General features: G+C 39.9%; 1 protein-coding gene across 2 annotated transcripts in view; it reads right to left on the bottom strand.

Annotated features, from left to right (window-relative positions):
* LOC127085082 (uncharacterized) overlaps nt 1-9252 on the bottom strand; it is a 99179-nt gene extending 89927 nt beyond the window's left edge. The window contains exons 1-2 of one of the 2 annotated variants that reach the window (XM_051025663.1): nt 9092-9252; nt 259-409 (exon numbers count right to left, since the gene is read on the bottom strand). In XM_051025663.1, coding sequence (XP_050881620.1) covers nt 259-409; nt 9092-9229 — 289 coding nt within the window. In that variant the 5' untranslated portion in view covers nt 9230-9252. The remainder of the gene's footprint in view (nt 1-258; nt 410-9091) is intronic. The other variant, XM_051025662.1, reaches the window with a different exon arrangement.
* Nucleotides 9253-18860: the final 9608 nt, after the last annotated feature.

Raw genomic sequence — 18860 nt, 5'->3', positions numbered from 1 at the left:
ATTTTGAGAAGATTGGAGCTTCTCCTTTCACGTTGACTTTCCAGATGTAGTTGCCGATGGAGTTCGTGACGTAAGCGTTGTCGTTGTAATCAACAGCGACATTGTTTGCGAGGGCTTCTTCATCGGTGGGGAGAGGGGAGAGGAAGAGGCGGTTGCCGTATTTTAGGTCGTAGGCGGCGAGAGCGTTGAAAGGAGGAAGAGGTTTGACGGCGTGGATTACAGCTAGGACGCGGTTGTTGCGTGAATCGACTGTTATACCTACAACGGTGACGTTTTCGGGGAGAGAGGTATCAGAGATTAGGGTTTCGATTATGCCAGCGTCAGAGATTGATGAGATGGTGCGGTGACGGAGGGATCCGACGAGGAAGTGTTGTTTTAAAGGGTCCCACGCTAGGGATTCTGGATAGAGGTTTGGTGATTGGAAATTGGTGACGTGGGAGTTTTCGGCGAGGGCTTTGATTATCGGAGTTGAAGTTTGGAGGAAGAGGAGGACGACGATGACGACGGTGGTGTATGAAGTAAGGGAGTGATTGGATGAGTGAATTGGCATGGTGAGGTTTTGAGAGCTGTGTTTTTGGGTTTGAAACTTTATTCCAAGTAGCGGCTGAAGTTAAGTGTATGGGTCTTCATCTCATGATGATCTATCTATAAAATTATACTATATTCTTTAATCGGAGAGGATTTTGAATCTTTAGAGTTTGAAAAAGAGAAATTAAAGGTCAGATTGTTTTGTTTTGTTTTGCTTTTAAAAAATGATTTTTATACTATTTACTTTTTAAAAAATTGTAAATAAAAAAATTAATAAAAAATTACTTTTAATAATTATTCTAAAAATATTATTTTAGATATTTAATTATTTTATTTAAAAAAATTAGATATTAAATATTTTTAAATTATTTAACTTTGAAACTATTTTTCAAATAGTATTTTATAAAAATCATTTTTGAGATATAACTTTTTAATACATTGTATTTCGATTATATTTTGATCTTCAATAATTATGTTTATATTATTATACATCTTAGAATTCTCAAAGACCGAGCTTTTCTAGGTCGAGTATAAAAAGGCGAACAAGTCGGATTGCATAAATCGTTAGTAGGTCGGTTCTCAGAGAACATTGTTACAAGACGTAAGCAAGTCGGATCTGATCACATAGTGACTCTACTCTAGTATATGAATAAGTCGGAAACGGTCTCTGGAAGGGTGTCAGGGGGCAACATGATGTTGGTGTAAGCCCTAGAGGCCAATACTTTTGGTACTTGTATCGAATTATTTATTAATAATAAAAGGCATTTTCTTTATTATGGTTGATTAATAAAGTCCCTGGAATAGATAGTCCGTTTAATGTATTAAGTGTGACTTAATCATGAGAGCACATTAAACATAAGGACACTATTCTTAAAGTATCCGTAGTCGAGCTTTATTGTGAAGTGGGATAACATTAAAGCATTGAGACTATTATGTTTGTAGACTGGTGATCACATCTCATGGATAAAAAGTTATCAAGTCTTAAACATAGGTATGAATATTAAGAGTAATATTTATACCTGATTGACCCGCTATGAGAATACTATATAGAAAGTTATGCAAAGTGTCATAAGTTATTCTCATGGTGATAATGGTGTATACTGTAACACCTCAAAATTTGCCCTCCTCTCTTGGGACTAGCTTAACATATTGCATTTCATTTTTTAGGACATTAGTCATTGCATATTGCATATCATATGGCAACAACAATCAAGTCATCCTCCAAGTCTTGGTCAGAAGATAAGAGGTTGAGATTCAAGCTAAAGGTTTAATTGAATTGATCACTAGCCATCTGAGGGTTGTGCGTCAAATTAGGGTTTCATGGTTCCTCAAGGAGATTGATCATCATCTTGGTTGCAATGGTACATCATCATCACCATGGTTTTGTCATCACCAAGAGATTCCTTATGCTTGATCAGATACCTTGGGATTAGGGTTTTGACCTCTGGTCAACCATAATCAGCTGCATTGTGCCAATCAGGGCTTGTCAAGGAGATGGGGTTTTCAATGGATGTGGGGATCATTTTATGGTTTTAATGATCTTGTGGAAGCTAGGGTTTCATCATTGAGCCATTTCATCAGGGGTTTGAGGATCAAGATCGTCAGTGCATAGCCAGTTCATCTATCAGTCAACAAAAGTCAACCACAAGTCAACTGATGGATTTGGAGGTTGGAGAGGGTTAGAGACACTTCATTCATGTCCAAACAAGTTTCATTTGACATTTCAAACATCAAGAATGAAGAAAATAAAGTCAGATGAAAACTTTCCAAAAATAGAAAGTGACTTGTAATTCAAAATTGCCAAAAATGGAAAGGTTTTCTCCTCAAAATTACATGACTAAAAATGCTTCAAATGAAATTTTTTCCAACATGAAAGTTGAAGATCTTGCTCTCCCCTTTTCAAAAAGTCCAAGAACATGAATTTCTCATTTGTGGTTGGCAAGTTATGATCAAATCATTGTCCAAAAAAGTTGAATTTCAAAGTTGCATAACTTTTGATTCACAAGGCCAAATGGAGTGAGGTTTTTTTGAGCAAATTTCTTTTGATCCCCTCTATCCAAAACAAGAATTACATTTCATGAATTTTGCTCAAACAAAAAGTGCATTTTTCAAGTGAACCAATTTTGAATTTGGAGGGAAAAAGGTCATTTTGCAAAATATTCATTGTTTTCACTCCATTCCACTTGCATTAGCTCACAAATATCATTTGAAACTTGCTCCAAAACAGAAATTTTACTGTTGCATTGGTTTTGCACAAGTGAGGGTGGATTGGTCAATTGGCCATTTAGCATGAAACTTGCATTTTCACTAATCCTTTGTAATTACACTAATCATGATTACTAGCATCATTAACATCACATATATAAACTAAATCATAACTGTTTTCTAATTAACCATAACAGAATTGCATTCTAGATCTAGAAATCCAAAAACTCTTCATCTTTCTCTCTCACTTTTTCTGCAATTTTCTTCACCAACCTTGCCAAGATCTTCATCAATCCATGATCCATGTGCATTATTAAAGTTGTTGGAAGCAAGATCTCATCATTTCCAAGCTAATTCAAGGACTGTTAAAGTGAGCTTCAACAATGGGAATTCAAGATTTGAGCTAAATCGTGTACAATCAACATCAAAGCTTTGTTTCATCCACTCCTACAAGCATCAAAGCGCATCTGTTTTCATGTTACAAGGCCAGGAAACCTCAAATTCATCACTGCTATCCAATTAAGGTTAGTTTTCGAATTGCCTAATTCTTAAAATTGATGCATGCTTTAGATAGATCTTTGGATGTGGAGTGTTCTGCAATTTGTTTCATTGAATTTGGTTGAGAAACAAGGAAGTTATGTGGATTAGAAGATTGATGCACCAATATGTTTTGCTTCGAAACTTTTAATCTAGGAAGAATTAGGCTTAATTGATGAGATATTGTTGATGTACGTTGAGAGACCTTTCCAGTGATATAGATTTTGTTGATTTTGGTGGAAATTTGTTCATGCTGGAAATTTGATGATGAACACGATGAATGTGTTCAAGAACATGTGATTTTTTTTCCAGAAAACACACTTTGATCCTCATTTCCGTGTTTTGAATGGTGTTTAGTGTTTTCGGACTGGTGATTGGACCACGTGTCCAGGTACAGGCATAAGCGCGCGCCAGGATTTGAAATGGAACCTCCTTCGATCCTTGGCTAGAGCATTCCACCTTTGGCCTTTTGTATTTTTCTTCATATATGCTACATGTGTTCACATGCCATTTCATATCATTTTTAATTTCTCTCCACACTTAAAATTCCATAACTCCATAACCATTGATCCAAATTGATTGAAATTTTTTGTGCCATAATCCTTAAGATCTCTAGAATTTTATGATGATTTTTATTAAAATTGTGCACGTGTGATTTTTGGAATGGCCTAGGGTTTGTTTGGATGTGTTCTTTCATACACCCTGCTTGATGTTTTGATCATGAAATGATGATGCTTAATTGGATGGAGCTGAAATTTTACATGTGCAAACTAGACACCTAAATGAATATTTTGGCTTTGAGTTTGCTATTTTATCATTCCTGGATTGTGAGATATGATCATTTGAATCTAGGTGTGACAATTTGTGTCACACCATTTCTTGTCTAACTTCATGATTTTATTTGCCATGCCATATGAACTTTAAATGAGCTGAATTTTTGCATGTTGATACTTCTGGATGTTAGTTTCACTTGTGAATTTTTGTGGATTTTTTGAGTGCATTTCCAATTTGTTTGAGAATTTCCTTTCTGTTTGACCAAATGTGGACCTTTTGTGAGTCATGATCTTAATTGATTTGTGAAATTCTTGATATGTATTGGATGGACTTGAAATTTTGTGGAGTGATTATAGACACTTTAAAGTTTGTCATGGCTTTGGTTTGGTGCGTTTATCATGTTCCTACTCTGTTTTGTGCTTGCTTGAAGTTGATGCATGATTTGGTGCCTTGTTTGGACTTGTTTGAGCATGCTTTGACTTAGGGATTTTAATTGACTTGCTTCCCTTTGTCCAAATGGCCTGAAATTTGGTGTGTAGATCATGTTGTGAATGCTGTTTGACCATGATTTTTTTGGGGATTTATTGAAATGTTTGTGAGTTGATTTGAATTGGATCTTTCTGTTTGGTCGTATGAGGTTCTAAATTGCATGCTTTGTACTCTTTGCCTCATGAAATGATAATGGTTGATGATATGAATGTGAGACCACTTGGATTTTATTCTTATTTGATTGATCTTGATTTTTGATAAGTTTCATGTTCTGTTTTGGTTTATTTCTCTCATTTTGACCCTAGTCTTGTACTAGTGGTTAGTGCCTAATGTTTGAGCTTTGTTTCAGGTCAAAGAGCACAATTGCTTATACTTGATGGTGTGCACTCAATTGGGATTGGTTTATTGCTTGTTTATGACTAACCTTGAGTTTGTTTTGTAGGCATTGAGATTTATGCTTAGGCCTTGTGGCTTGCACCTATGTGCCTTGATGCTTGTTATCTGTTTGTGCTGTGGACTTGTAATTTTCTGTTTGACTTTTGTTTGTCTGGTATACTGATTATGTTGGATTGATTTCAGGTACCTTAGTTGCTATAGTTCATTTTGAACTTGCTTGTGTTGTTGCTTGGTTGCTTAACCAATTGAGGTAGAATTTCTTTTCTCCATGTAGTCTGGAAGACCTGGCCTGTTACTTGGCCAGGCACCTGTCTGAAGTCCTCCTTAAGAGGCAATGCTTGTGATTGTTTATCTTTGTCCCCAAGCAGGAAAAGACCTTTGTTAAGGCAATTGGCAGATACAAGAGATGTGCAATCCATCTCCTGCTATTCTTGTTGAGTCATCCCTTTGCTCACACAACTGGTGTTGATGCATTGTGGATAGTAACCCAAGATCCTTGTACAGTTGTACAGTTGAGTCAGTGTCATAAGTGTAGAAGGGTTCCCCCTTTCTGAACCCACACTTCTTTGTCTGAAGCTCTCCCTGGCCAGGGATAAGAGCTGTGAGGCACACCCCTCACTTCCCATTTCATCTGCTTCACCCTAACTCTCAATGTTAGGGTTAAGAGCTAACATCACCTGATACAGTTGGCTTGCTTTTGTAGCCTAACCCTTGTGTGAGCCCACTTTGTCTGTATATAGTGTGTGCTAATTGCGAATGTTTGCTCTGTTTTGATTATGCTTGCATGGTTTGCTTTGCCTGTTTAGGATAGCTTGCAGCCTGTGCAAGTAGGTAAAAAACTCAACCTAGGACCATTGTGGAATACATGATAACTATTAGGCTCGAGTCAGTCTCCCTTTTAGTTTGTCATTTCCCAGTCTCTGGTTAGGAGAAAGTTTCTCCCCTGTTTAGGGGAACTACGTTGCCCGATCCTCATACCAGATGAGGTACGTAGGCAGGAGGTCGCACGAGATCTCTCCGGGCACCCTTTTTCTTTTTGTGTGTGTTTGTTTGACAGTTGCTAGGCTCGAGTTCCCGACTCCTTAGTAACTGGTTGTTTGTTTCTTCTCGTGTGTGTAGGAGATGGATGTAAGCCCAACAATTGGCAGTCCGTATCCTCTTGTTGTGTGCTTGGAGTCCGGTATGAGTCCATCAAGTGGCATCTGGTTTCCAGTGTGGGTTTGTTGGGTTCGGAAGCTGATGTAAGTCCAGCGATTGGCGTTCGGGTTCCATGTTTGCTTGTTTGTGCGTGTGTTTTGTTTCGGCGTGCGTGAGCCGAACTACGGTAGCTCTGATTCTTGTTCCAGACGAGATACGTAGGCATAGGATGCGATATCCTAGCGAGCCCGTTCCTCTCTTCCCCCACCTGTGTTGTTTTCAGTGTGAGTGTGCGATGTTTTGTTTTAGCAACCTTTTCCTATCCTTTGAGCGTGGATCCCGTCGAGTACGACGGATGCGTAGGCGTGCTAATACCTTCCCTTCGCATAAAATGTTTTATCCCCTCCCATGGAAATGTTAACTTCAGGAAATAAAAATGTTTTATCCCCTCCCATAGCTGATTGTGAAGGAAGTATTTTCAAGTTCGAGCCGCAAAACTCGTCTCCATCCAGCTCAACGGCTCTTTTGGCAGCATCAGGGGACAAAAATGTTATCTTGCCCCACTTTTCTCTATCTGGAGGATCCTTCCCCATTCCTTGGAACTTGTACACAGCACATATAGAACCTGAGGTATTCTTTTAAAAAAAACATCAGGAGCTCCTTGTCATCAATTGCATTTATGTTTGAGTGATACACATCAACACTCAGGGAATGCTTCTCGAGTTCCAAATGCTTTATCTCAGCACCAGACCCAAACAAAGCCATAGGTGATGCAGAACTAGACCCGTGATACAAACATTTTTCCATACATTCTGCGTGTAACCTCTTTTTCTCGTATTCTAAAACATCACTCACCAACATAGTAGCTGTATTCATATCGTGTGAAGCGTTATATAACTGGATGAGATTCTCGTCAACTTTCACTTCAACAAAGATTCTTTCATCCAAACAAGCTTTCCTAATACGTGAAACATGACCAAGCAAATTACTGTTGGATTTCCCACAAAATCTTTTGAGAAGAATAGTGCCAAAACCAGTCAATGTCTTAGTTTGCAACTTCCGTTCTTCCATCTTGGATACATCAAACGAGGGAGGGGGTTGAAGGTCGTATAATGATTGAAACTCAACAGCACTAACACAGACCAGATATTCATTAGACACTGAGAGAAGGTCACCGAAAACCACCCAACTAGGCTTCTGAGCAAACACGAGCAAGGAAGAAGATGGATGCAGTTGAACATGTTGTCCAGTTTGCGCTACTTCATAACCAAGTTGATTGCGTCCAAAAAACATGGCTACATTTTCAGAAAGTGAGGCCAGTATAACCTTTTTCATATTCTTATCATGAACAGAAGGTGTATGAGGATCCCAACGCCAGTAACTTGGAACAACAAAGCCATGTTCACGCTCTAGAAAAGATTCTAACTCGAAAACTGTGTCTTGGCATCTCCTCATAGATTTAGCATTGATGCTATTTTCCTAACACCACTTATTCCTCCTCTCTTGAGGCAGAGCCTCCCATTCTTTGTACTCAGAGAGAAGTGTAAAAAGGTCACCATCAGAATGGCAAAATTGCACTTTGAGACAATCAGATCTTTGCTTATCACCTCATCAATGTAGTTTCTTAGAGCCTTGAGATGAAAACCCCATACTGCAGAATTTATAAATTCTCATTTATCATAGACTCCATCCCACTACAACACAAAAAACAATAACAAAAACATGAGTATTAGATATCAAAACAGGGGAATAGAACACCATACTATAATAGGTCTCATTTATTCTTCTCAATTCTTACTCTTTTTATCCCTATGTTTCTTAAATTACATTAAGATATCTCACTATACTGCTGCAAATCATCCTTTGTCCCGTTCATAAAGAGCATTAGAATTTATAAACCACCTTAATCTCTTAATAAGAGTTTGGTATAAAACATCAAAATGATACAATTGTCACTCCTATGATTCTATGAACCTAACAATAACAACAAAACAAAACAAAAAAAGTTATAACCATGAAATAGAAACAATAAACTTAGAAATAATCAATTGATCTTTTTGTTCATATGCTTCACAAGCTGACCCATCTGAAACCTCCAATACACAAAATACACCATGCCAAATCCAATCATCACTTAAAGCCAAACATTCTCTCCCTCACTCTCCTTTGGTGACATAATCTCCTCAATTCTAAAACCCTCCCTCTCTGAATTCCCCAAAAGACCCTCCAAGAATTACCCATACAACACATACATCTTATCCCTCCCTCTCGAAACAACCGAAGTAGGGTACCCTTCACTCTCAAGGTCAATTTTGTCATAAACCACACCCTCCCTCCATCCATTATTACTCTTCAGAAGCCACAACTTATTCGCTTGCGGTGAAACCACCAAAATGACACCGTCACTTCTAAAAACGACGCCATCAGGACGCGTGAGATCCTCGTTGAGAAGTACGTGCCTGGCTGTACCGTCGTCCGCGTCAACCTTGAAAACCTTACCTGTATTGGATTGCACCACCAAGAGATAATCCCCGTTGCTGACGTAAGCAATACCGTTGAGCCCGATGTAACTATACGGTGTGTCGCGGTCCACCGGATGTTCGGTGAACCTCAGCGATTTTGAGAAGATTGAAGCTTCTCCTTTCACGTTGACTTTCCAGATGTAGTTGCCGATGGAGTTCGTGACGTAAGCGTTGCCGTTGTAATCAACATCGACATTGTTTGCGAGGGCTTCTTCATCGGTGGGGAGAGGGGAGAGGAAGAGGCGGTTGCCGGATTTTAGGTCGTAGGCGGCGAGAGCGTTGAAAGGAGGAAGAGGTTTGACGACGTGGATTATAGCGAGGACGCGGTTGTTGCGTGAATCGACTGTTATACCTACAACGGTGACGTTTTCGGGGAGAGAGGTATCGGAGATTAGGGTTTCGATTATGCCAGCGTCAGAGATTGATGAGATGGTGCGGTGACAGAGGGATCCGACGAGGAAGTGTTGTTTTAAAGGGTCCCACGCTAGGGATTCTGGATAGAGGTTTGGTGATTGGAAATTGATGACGTGGGAGTTTTCGGCGAGGGCTTTGATTATCGGAGTTGATGTTTGGAGGAAGAGGAGGAGGACGACGACGGTGGTGTATGAAGTAAGGGAGTGATTGGATGAGTGAATTGGCATGGTGAGGTTTTGAGAGCTGTGTTTTTGGGTTTGAAACTTTATTCCAAGTAGCGGCTGAAGTTAAGTGTATGGGTCTTCATCTCATGATGATCTATCTATAAAATTATACTATATTCTTTAATCGGAGAGGATTTTGAATCTTTAGAGTTTGAAAAAGAGAAATTAAAGGTCAGATTGTTTTGTTTTGTTTTGCTTTTAAAAAATGATTTTTATACTATTTTTTTTTAAAAAAAATTGTAAATAAAAAAATTAATAAAAAATTACTTTTAATAATTATTCTAAAAATATTATTTTAGATATTTAATTATTTTATTTAAAAAATTAGATATTAAATTTTTAAATTATTTAATTTTGAAACTATTTTTCAAATAGTATTTTATAAAAATCATTTTTGAGATATAACTTTTTAATACATTGTATTTCGATTATATTTTGATCTTCAATAATTATGTTTATATTATTATACATCTTAGAATTCTCAAAGACCGAGGTTTTCTAGGTCGAGTATAAAAAGGCGAACAAGTCGGATTGCATAAATCGTTAGTAGGTCGGTGTAACACCTCAAAATTTGCCCTCCTCTCTTGGGACTAGCTTAGCATATTGCATTTCATTTTTTAGGGCATTAGGCATTTGCATATTGCATATCATGTGGAATAGATAAGTCATCCCCTAAAATTCTTTCTCAGAAGATAGAGAGGTTAAGAGATGCAAGCCTGAGGGTCTCATAAATTGATCACTAATCATCTGAGGGTTTGTGCTTCAATTAGGGTTTCTTGGTCCTTCAAGGAGTTTGAGCATTATCTTATTGGCAAGGGTACATCATCATCATGGTTGTGTCATCCTCAAGGGGCTCATTGTTCATGCTCAGATTCTTTGGGATTAGGGTTTAGACCTTTGGTCAACCCTAATCAGTTGCATTCTACCAGTCAGGGTTTTTCAAGGAGATGAGGTCTTTATTGAGATGGAGATCATAATATGATTTTATTGAGCTGTATAAGCTAGGGTTTCATTTTGGAGTTATTTCATCAAGTGGTTGAGGCTCAAAATCATCTGTGCATGTTCAAGTCATCTGTCAACCATAAAAGTCAACAGAAAGTCAACTCAGGGCTAGGAGGTGGAGAAATGAGTTTCAACATCTCACTCATGTTCAAAGGGGGCTTATTCATCATGTCAAATGCATATCTTGAAGAATTTGAGGCCAGATCAAAAGTTTCCAAAAATGGAAAGTGACCTGTAATTGGAAGTTTCCAAAAATGGAAAGTTTTTGGTTCAAATTCAACTTGATCTTGCATCATCAAATAAGCTTCAAATGAAATTTTGTCCAACATGAAAGTTGAAGATCTCTCTCTCCTATTTCCAAAAAGTCCAGGATCATGAATTTATGATGAATGATTGAGGAGATATGGTCCAATCATTGCCAAGGATGCATGGAACTTCAAAGGCCATAACTTTTGATTCATAACTCCAAATTTGGTGGTTCTTTTTGCAAAATGCTTGTCATGACATGAAGTTTCCAAAACATCCATCACATTGCATGAATTTCCAACATATGATCATTTGTGCTTTCAAGTCAATTTTGGAGGGAAATTGCAAAATTTAAAATTGATGCATCATGGGAACAAATGACCATTGCTAATATGTGCATGGAGTGTTTTTAAGTGCATTTGATCATTGGTTTGGTACTGTTCACGTCCATTTATTACATGCACCATGCAAATTTCCAATTTTTGCCATGCACCCTTATTTTGCTTAATCTCTAATTAACTTTGATTAATTTTAATTAAAATAGGATTTGGACATGGTATATATAGATAATTGTAACAGAATTTGAAGAGGTTAATCACAATTCACCATTTCTAGATCTAAGAATTTTTTCCCTCCAAAATTTTCTTCCAATCTTAATTCAAATTTTTCTCACATAAGCCTTGAATCTTCTTCCATATTCTGGTTCTCTAGTGTTGATTTAGCAGAGATCAAGCCTTGGATCATCAAGTTTGGACCAGAATTGTGCATGTGAAGTTCAAGAACTCAAAAATGGCAAATGAAAATTGAGCTAGATCTACACGTTTCCAAGCCTCAATTTCATCATCAAACTTCATAACAAGTGATTTGGAGTGGATTTGCATGCTTGCTTGGCCTTGGATCTGCAGAATTCGCCAACTGTTCTTCAAGAGGTCACATTTTTTATCTTCTTAATTCTCTGTTTTATGTACATAATCTTGTAGATCTTGTTGTGGTGAGAATTCTGATATAAATTTTGTGGAATTTGGATGAAAATTGAGTGAGATATGATGATTTCAAGTTTAGATCTAGAAACTTCTTTGCTTCGATTCAGAAAATCCATGGAGATTTAGGCTTAGATAATATGATATTTGAACTCTACATTGAAAGAGCTTTCCAACGATATATAATTTGTAAAGTTCTGAGCAATTCTGGAAAATCTGGAAATTTGTGATGAACTTCATCACTGTTATTCATCGCCTTCGTGAGGAAGATGAAGATCTTCACTTTACGTCAGTTTTGCTTCGCTTTGCGTCGGTTTGGACCGTCGCTAGCTTGAGGATAGGGTTCGCTGCAAAACGGTGCCGTTTCAATGAGGCGCACTCATATTCAAATTCGGACCAAGTTCGAATCCTGGTGGCAGCACTAATTCAAATTAATTCCTATTTCCCTCCAATTTCATGTATGCTTCATTTTCTTTTCAAATTTTTTTATGCTAACTTCCAAAATTCATAACAAATTGAAAAAAGCCTCAAATAATTCCAAATTTTTTGTTACTTGTTCCTTAGAATGTCTAGTTTTTTATGATGATGAATTTTGAAGTTGTGCATGGCTGGATTTCTGTTTGTGTTAGAATGATTGAACATATGTGCATTTGTGACCTTGCTCCACTCTTTCTATTGTGAAATGCTTGATTTTAATCCAATGGACATGAAATTTTGTATGATGATTCTAGACACATTGTTGGATGTTTTAGGCTTGGTTTGGTATTTTTCTCATTTACCATTTCTGTTTTATGCACATGTTTGTGAGGTGTGACAATTTGTGTCACACATTTGGTTGATCAACTTATGCAATTTAATTTCCATATCAAATGACCTCTAATGCTTCTGAATTTTTGTATTATGATCATGTTGGAGGTGTAGATTTCTCATGATTGTTTCCAGAATTATTGGAATCATTTCTGTTTTGATTTGGAATTTTCATTCTCAATGTCCATTTGTGAGCCTTAAAATTGTCTTTGACTTCCTTTGCTTATTACATGGCCTTGCTTGATGATTTTGACTTGTTCCTTTTTATGACATGTTAATATGTGTTTTAAGTTGCATTGTGTTGAATTTCAGCTCCTGTTTTGAATTTTTTCTTCACCTTTGACCCTAGGCTTTGACCTAGTGGTTTGTTACTTACATGTGAGCTTTGAATTTCAGGATCAAGCACTTAATCTCCATGGTTGATGATGCTTCATCATTTAAATGTTGATATTTGCTATTGATTGCTAACATTTTCTGTTTTGTAGGTTGATGATAACTCACTTGAGTTTGCCTTAGGGTTTATTTGTTGTACATTGGGATTGCCTGTTTGATATTGACTGTTGTCTGTTTGTCTGAATTCTGTACTGATTGGTTTAGTTGTTTACACAGGTACTTTAGCCGCTTTAACTCATTATTTGAGTTGTTTTGCTTTGCTTGTGGTTGGCATACCACTTAGGTAACTTCCTTGATCTCCATGTAGTCTGGAAGACCTGTCATTTATTTTGGCAGGCACCTGTCTGAAGCCCTCCTTAAGAGGCAATGTTTGTGCTTGTTTATCTTTGTGCCTTGTACATATAAAGACCTCCTAAGTGAAGAGGCATTGGCAGATAGAAGGGATGTGCAATCCATCCCCTGCTATTCAGTTGTGTCATGCATCCTGCTCACACCATGTGTTGATGCACTTTGAATAAGAACCCAAGATCTTGTTGTGTCAGTCATGTGGAGAAGAGTTCCTACATTATGAACTCCCATACTTTCTAGTTGATTCAAGCTCTCCCAGGCCAGGGATAAGAGCTATGAGGCATAACCCTCATCTCCATTTCATCTGCTTCACCCTAACTCTCAATGTTAGGGTTAAGAGCTAAAAACACCCCATTCCAGTTGGCTTGTTTCTACAGCCTAGCCTTGTGTGAGCCACTTGTTTGCATATAGTGTGTGTGCTTGCTCTCTTGTGAATGCTTGTTTGTTGTTTATTTGTTGTTTCAACTTGCTGCCTGTGCGAGTTAGGTTCTGCTTAGATGCCTCAACCTAGGACTATTGTGGATTGCATGACAACTATTAGGCTCGAGTCAGCCTCCCTTTTAGTTTGTTATTTCCCGGTCTCTGGTTAGGAGAGAGTTTCTCCCCTGTTAAGGGGAACTACGTTGCCCTGATCCTCATACCAGATGAGGTACGTAGGCAGGAGATCATGCGAGATCTCTCCGGGCACCCTTTTCCTTTTTTGTGTATGTTTGCTTGACAGATAGCAGGCTCGAGTACCAGACTCCCTGTTAGCTTGTTTGTTCACCTTTTTTGTTGTTTTTGACGACTCAGCGTCCGGTTAACCTCTTGTTTGCTTGGAGTCTGACGTAAGTCCAGCGATTGGTAGTCGGTTTCCTGTGTTTGTTTGTGTGGAGTCTGACGTAAGTCCAGCGATTGGCAGTCGGTTTCCTGTGTTTGTTTGTGTGGAGTCTGGCGTAAGTCCAGCGATTGGCGGTCGGTTTCCTGTGGGTGTTTGTGTGCTTGGAGTCTGATGTAAGTCCAGCGATTGGTATTCGGTTTCCTTGTTTGTGTTTGTTGTTTGGAGTCGGACGTAAGACCAGCCATTGGCAGTCTGTTTCCATTTGCGTGTTTGCTTTGACGTCTCAGCGTCTTGGTATGGTGTTTGTTGCGGCGTGCGTTAGCCGAACTACGGTAGCTCTAATTCTCATTCCAGATGAGATACGTAGGCATAGGATGCGATATCCTAGCGAGCCCGTTCCCATTTTCCCCGAACTACGTCGACTCTGATGTTTGTTTCTGACAAACTACGTAGGCCCAGGATGCGACATCCTGCCGAGTCTCCTTCCTCCATCTTCTTCCGCCTGTTTTATTATTCCAGTGTGTGTGCATTCTTTGAGCAGTTTATCAGCAACCTTATCCTATTCTTCTGAGCGTGGATCCCGTCGAGTACGACGGACGTGAGGGGTGCTAATACCTTCCCCTTGCGTAACTGACTCCCAATCCTTGCATCTTCGGTCGTAAGATCATTTCCTTTCCAGGTTTACTTCGAGCGTTTCCTTTCCCTCCTTTGGGATAAATAACGCACGGTGGCGGCTCTGTTTGTTTGCTTTTTCCCGCCGGTTGTTTTTCGCGGATGCGACAGCTGGCGACTCTGCTGGGGACTGTAGAAGTTGACCTCTTGCTGGTCCATCTTCCCTAAGCGAGTCAATCATAGCGCTCTCTAGGATAGTTTTGGTTGCTTTTGCTGCTCTATTTATTGCATTTATGATTATTATACTGTGATTATTTGCATATGTGTTTGCAGGCATCATATTATCATTGTGCTGATTCTGTACAGGTTGGTTCCTCTGAGTTGGGGTGGGTGTTCTGAGTGGGGCTAAAACCCAGGCCCGAGTATACACCTAGGATTAGTGTGGTCTCACATTCCTCACATGTTGGTTGGGCATGTTGTTGCGACGTGACATACCACAAGCCGGACGAGGTTCATCTGAGAGAGCTCTTCCATTGTGGAGTATTCCACTTTGGTTGGGTTACCTCTTTTGAGCTATTGACTTCGGTGACCGTTCTTTCCCGGATCTTTGGTTTAGACGATCTTATAAGAGCTGCAACGGCACACCCGAAAGGGCAAACCCGTTGAGTATCTTTGCCCAATTGTCGAGACCATTATCCGCCTTAGGATGACCTGATTAGAATTCACCTGTGAGGGGAGGGTTGATTCTTACAGATGCATGTTCTGATGGTGACTGTGATGGTGACTAATGGTTCAGTTATTGATCAGAGTCCTGTTTATAAGTCAGATTTATGGATATTTATGTCTGAGACGCCGGAATTCTGTCCGCGGTATTTATCAGTGGGGATCCGTTTATTTCAGGATTCCCTGGGTTGATTCAGAGATTGTTATGGCTATCAGTTCAGTGTTTTCTCTGTGATGATGGTGATGATGGTGATATATCCTTCCGTTCCGTTTATTTCGGAACCCCAAGTCGGATTTGTGGTTACTCAGTACCTCAGATGGTTGTGATCAGTTCAGAGACTGAGGCTTCTGTACAGTTGATGATCAGATGACTTGGAGGATGGCACAGTGCATTGCATTCATACATCAGCATCATTCACATTTTGCATTTATCCGCATCTAACTCATGTTTATCCATATGTAGGGGACATTCTTGATTGAGATCCTGGTTGAGAGACTTCTTTGCTCAGATATGAGGCCTGGTTTGAAGGACGATGTTGTCTACAGTTTCTTTGATCCAGAGATCAGTGCGCTGAAAGAGATGATAGCATTGATTACACCTGACCATGTAGGGATGTTCCGTGAGACTTATGGGGGTATTCTGAAGATGGTTTTCAGGCTCACTGACAAGGATAGGAGCGCCATCCATACTCTTCTCTAGTTTTATGACCCTGGTTTGAGATGTTTCGTCTTCCCGGATTACTTATTGGGGCCTTTGATGGAGGACTATGCTGGTATCCTGGGTATCCAGATCAGAAATTAGGTTCCTTTCTATGCTACTAAGGAAGAACCTGATGTTGGGGGGATCTCTCGTGCTCTTTATTTGAGCCCAGAGGTGACTAAGGGGGGTCTGAAGGAGAAGGGAAAGTTGCCTGGTTTTCATCTGAGTTTCCTAGAGGCTAAAGCCAAGGAGCATACTGTTTTGGGTGATTGGAAGGCTGTCTGTGCTTTGATTGCTGTGAGCATCTATGGTATCATCCCGTTTCCTAATCAGAAGAACTTTGTGGACATTAATGCCATCCGGGTGTTTATGCATAGGAATCCTATTCCTACTTTGGTTGGGGATGTCTATTACTCGGTCCATAGTCGGAACGAGAAGAGGCGTGGAGGATTGATTAGGTGTTGTGCTCAGCTATTATACAAATGGTTTATGGGATATTTGCCTTCCAGGGGTGCTTTTGTTCTTCTTGACCATACTTTAAATTGGGCGACCAAGTTGATGGGTTTGCAAGCCAAAGACATAGCTTGGACTCACAATAGTGGGGTTGGACAAGATTTCATTTGCAGTTGTGGGGGTTTTCCCAATGTGCCTCTTTTAGGAGTTCAGGGTTGCATTAATTATAATCCGACACTTCTTAAGAGACAAATGGGATTCGCTATGGAGGTTCCTCCTCTCAAGAGTGAGATTCAGGAAACTTTCTACTTCCCGGTTGAGGGTAACCAGTCACGGTTGAGGCAAGTGTCTGATGCATGGCGCAACATTCAAAGGAAAGGCAAGTTTTCTTGGGGTAGAGCTAATAACAGGTCTTTTCCTCCATTTGATGATTGGCTCAGCAAGAGAGTGGAGCTCACTCGTCTACCATTTCCTGTGGGTGATCCTTGGTATCCGTTGATTGAGGAATCTCATTCTTTTGTCAGTATGGAAGAGTTCCTTGAGATGAAGAGGGAGAGAGATCAGCTTCAGGCAGAGAAGACTGAATTGGAGATGAGTGTTGCTAGAGTCCAAATGGCTAATCAGGAGATCAAAGGGAAAATGGAAGACCAGGATAAGAGACATGCTCTTGTGGTGAAGCGCTTTGAGATAGACACCACTTATTATGGCAAGGTCAGCCAAGCTTTAGAGTCATCCACGAGGGAGCACGACATCACCAAGGAGAGGTTGGCTAGAGCTTCGAAGGTCATTGAAGATGAGAAGAGGAGACAAATCCTTGTGAGGGATCAAAGGGAAGACAGAGTCAGAACCTTTATCGCCGAGTGGGAGGCAAAGCTAAAGATTAAGGAAGCAGAGAACGTGAAGATCATTGCTGAGAGAGATCATTATATTGCTGAGAGAGATCATTATATTGCTGAGAAAGATCATTATCTTGCTGAGAGGGATCATTACTTCCGACAGATGAAGATTCACTAGAAGGAGGTGGGGAGATTGCAGCAGGAGAACACCGAGCTCAGGTTCGCCGCGAAGTTTACCAGGATGGTTGATGATGTAGGGCCCTCTGTGGAACCTTCGTCAGTTTAGACCTTTCTTATTTGTGTTGGATTACCGTCAGGCATGTTGACGGAATTCACTTGCTTGTATTTCCTTTCTGTTTTTGGAGAACTGTAATTTGATTTGTATCAGACTTGATGTATGACTCTCACACATATTGTGCATTTTTGGTATACAGTGGTTATTTTCATTCAGTGATCGATCTTCAAGCTTTATTTGCTTTGCCATTGCTTCACTCACACAACACACACATGGTTGGGTGATATCTTTGCTAAATCATAATTCTCTGCTTTGAATGGCAAAATCAGATGATTGATGTTAGAATGTTGCTGTCAGATTATTATCTGTCTCGATGAAATCAGGATCGAAAGACAGAGGGTTCCTCATATGGATAGACATTGCATTCATGCATAATGATAACTTGTCTTCTATTTTGCAGGTGTCGGTTTCTAACGTGCTTGATTGTTTCAGGAATCATTGCTCGCGCACGTAGAATCATTCCTTTGCACGCAGCACATCCGCACAGATATCCTACTAGACGCAACACATCCAGGCTGATGGATCTACCCAACGCAGATATTCTTGAGCTGAAGGAGAAGATGAATGAACTGATCAATGTTATGCAAGGGTTTACCGTGGGGCAAAAAGCACTTGCTGATAAAGTGGAGAAGCTCGAGCGGGCTTCAGCTGCTAATACTGGTGTCAATTTAGAAGGTGTCTCCAACCACGGTCTTGGTGGTTCTAGGGATGGAGAAGATCCCAGAAAAAAACAACTGCTGGTGTGGTGGTTAATAATGGGGGTGGTTTTGGTGTTGCCACAGGCGGTGGACCGGGTCCGATGGGCAACAATTTGAAGGACAGTTTGTTTCCTCCTTTCTTCGGGACCGAGGAAGATAGAGAAGAATATCAGTTCTCCGTGCTTAATGAACAGTTCGGTCAATATGGTGTCCAACCACCAAACAAAGAGATTCAGGTGCTGGCGGAGAAAATTAGGGCTCTTGAGAGTTATGCTACTCTGGAGGTTGTTAACATGTCGAACATGGGGCTGGTTGAGGGGATTGTGATCCCGCAAAAGTTTAAAGCGCCTGCGTTTGACAAATACAATGGGAGTTCTTGCCCGTAAACTCATCTCCAGGCCTTCGTTCAAAAGATTTCTTGTTATACAATGGACCAGAATCTGTGGATGTACTTCTTCCAGAACAGTCTGTCTGGGGGGTCTTTGGAGTGGTACACCAAATTGAAATCTTCGGATATCAAAAGCTGGCAGGATCTTGGGGACGCTTTCTTTAAACAATACCAATTTAATGCTGATATGGCTCCTAGCCGTACCCAATTGCAGGGTATGTCTCAGAAGCCTAATGAGGGGTTTAAAGAATATGCGCATAGGTGGAGGGAGCTGGCTGCCCGAGTCCAACCTCCGTTGGTAGACCGAGAAATGTCAGATTTGTTTATGGGTAC

Source organism: Lathyrus oleraceus, chromosome 5, assembly GCF_024323335.1.
Source record: "Lathyrus oleraceus cultivar Zhongwan6 chromosome 5, CAAS_Psat_ZW6_1.0, whole genome shotgun sequence".
NCBI lineage: Eukaryota > Viridiplantae > Streptophyta > Magnoliopsida > Fabales > Fabaceae > Lathyrus > Lathyrus oleraceus.
The sequence above is the reverse complement of the archived record's forward strand: the minus strand, read 5'-3'. Positions and strand labels throughout refer to the sequence as shown.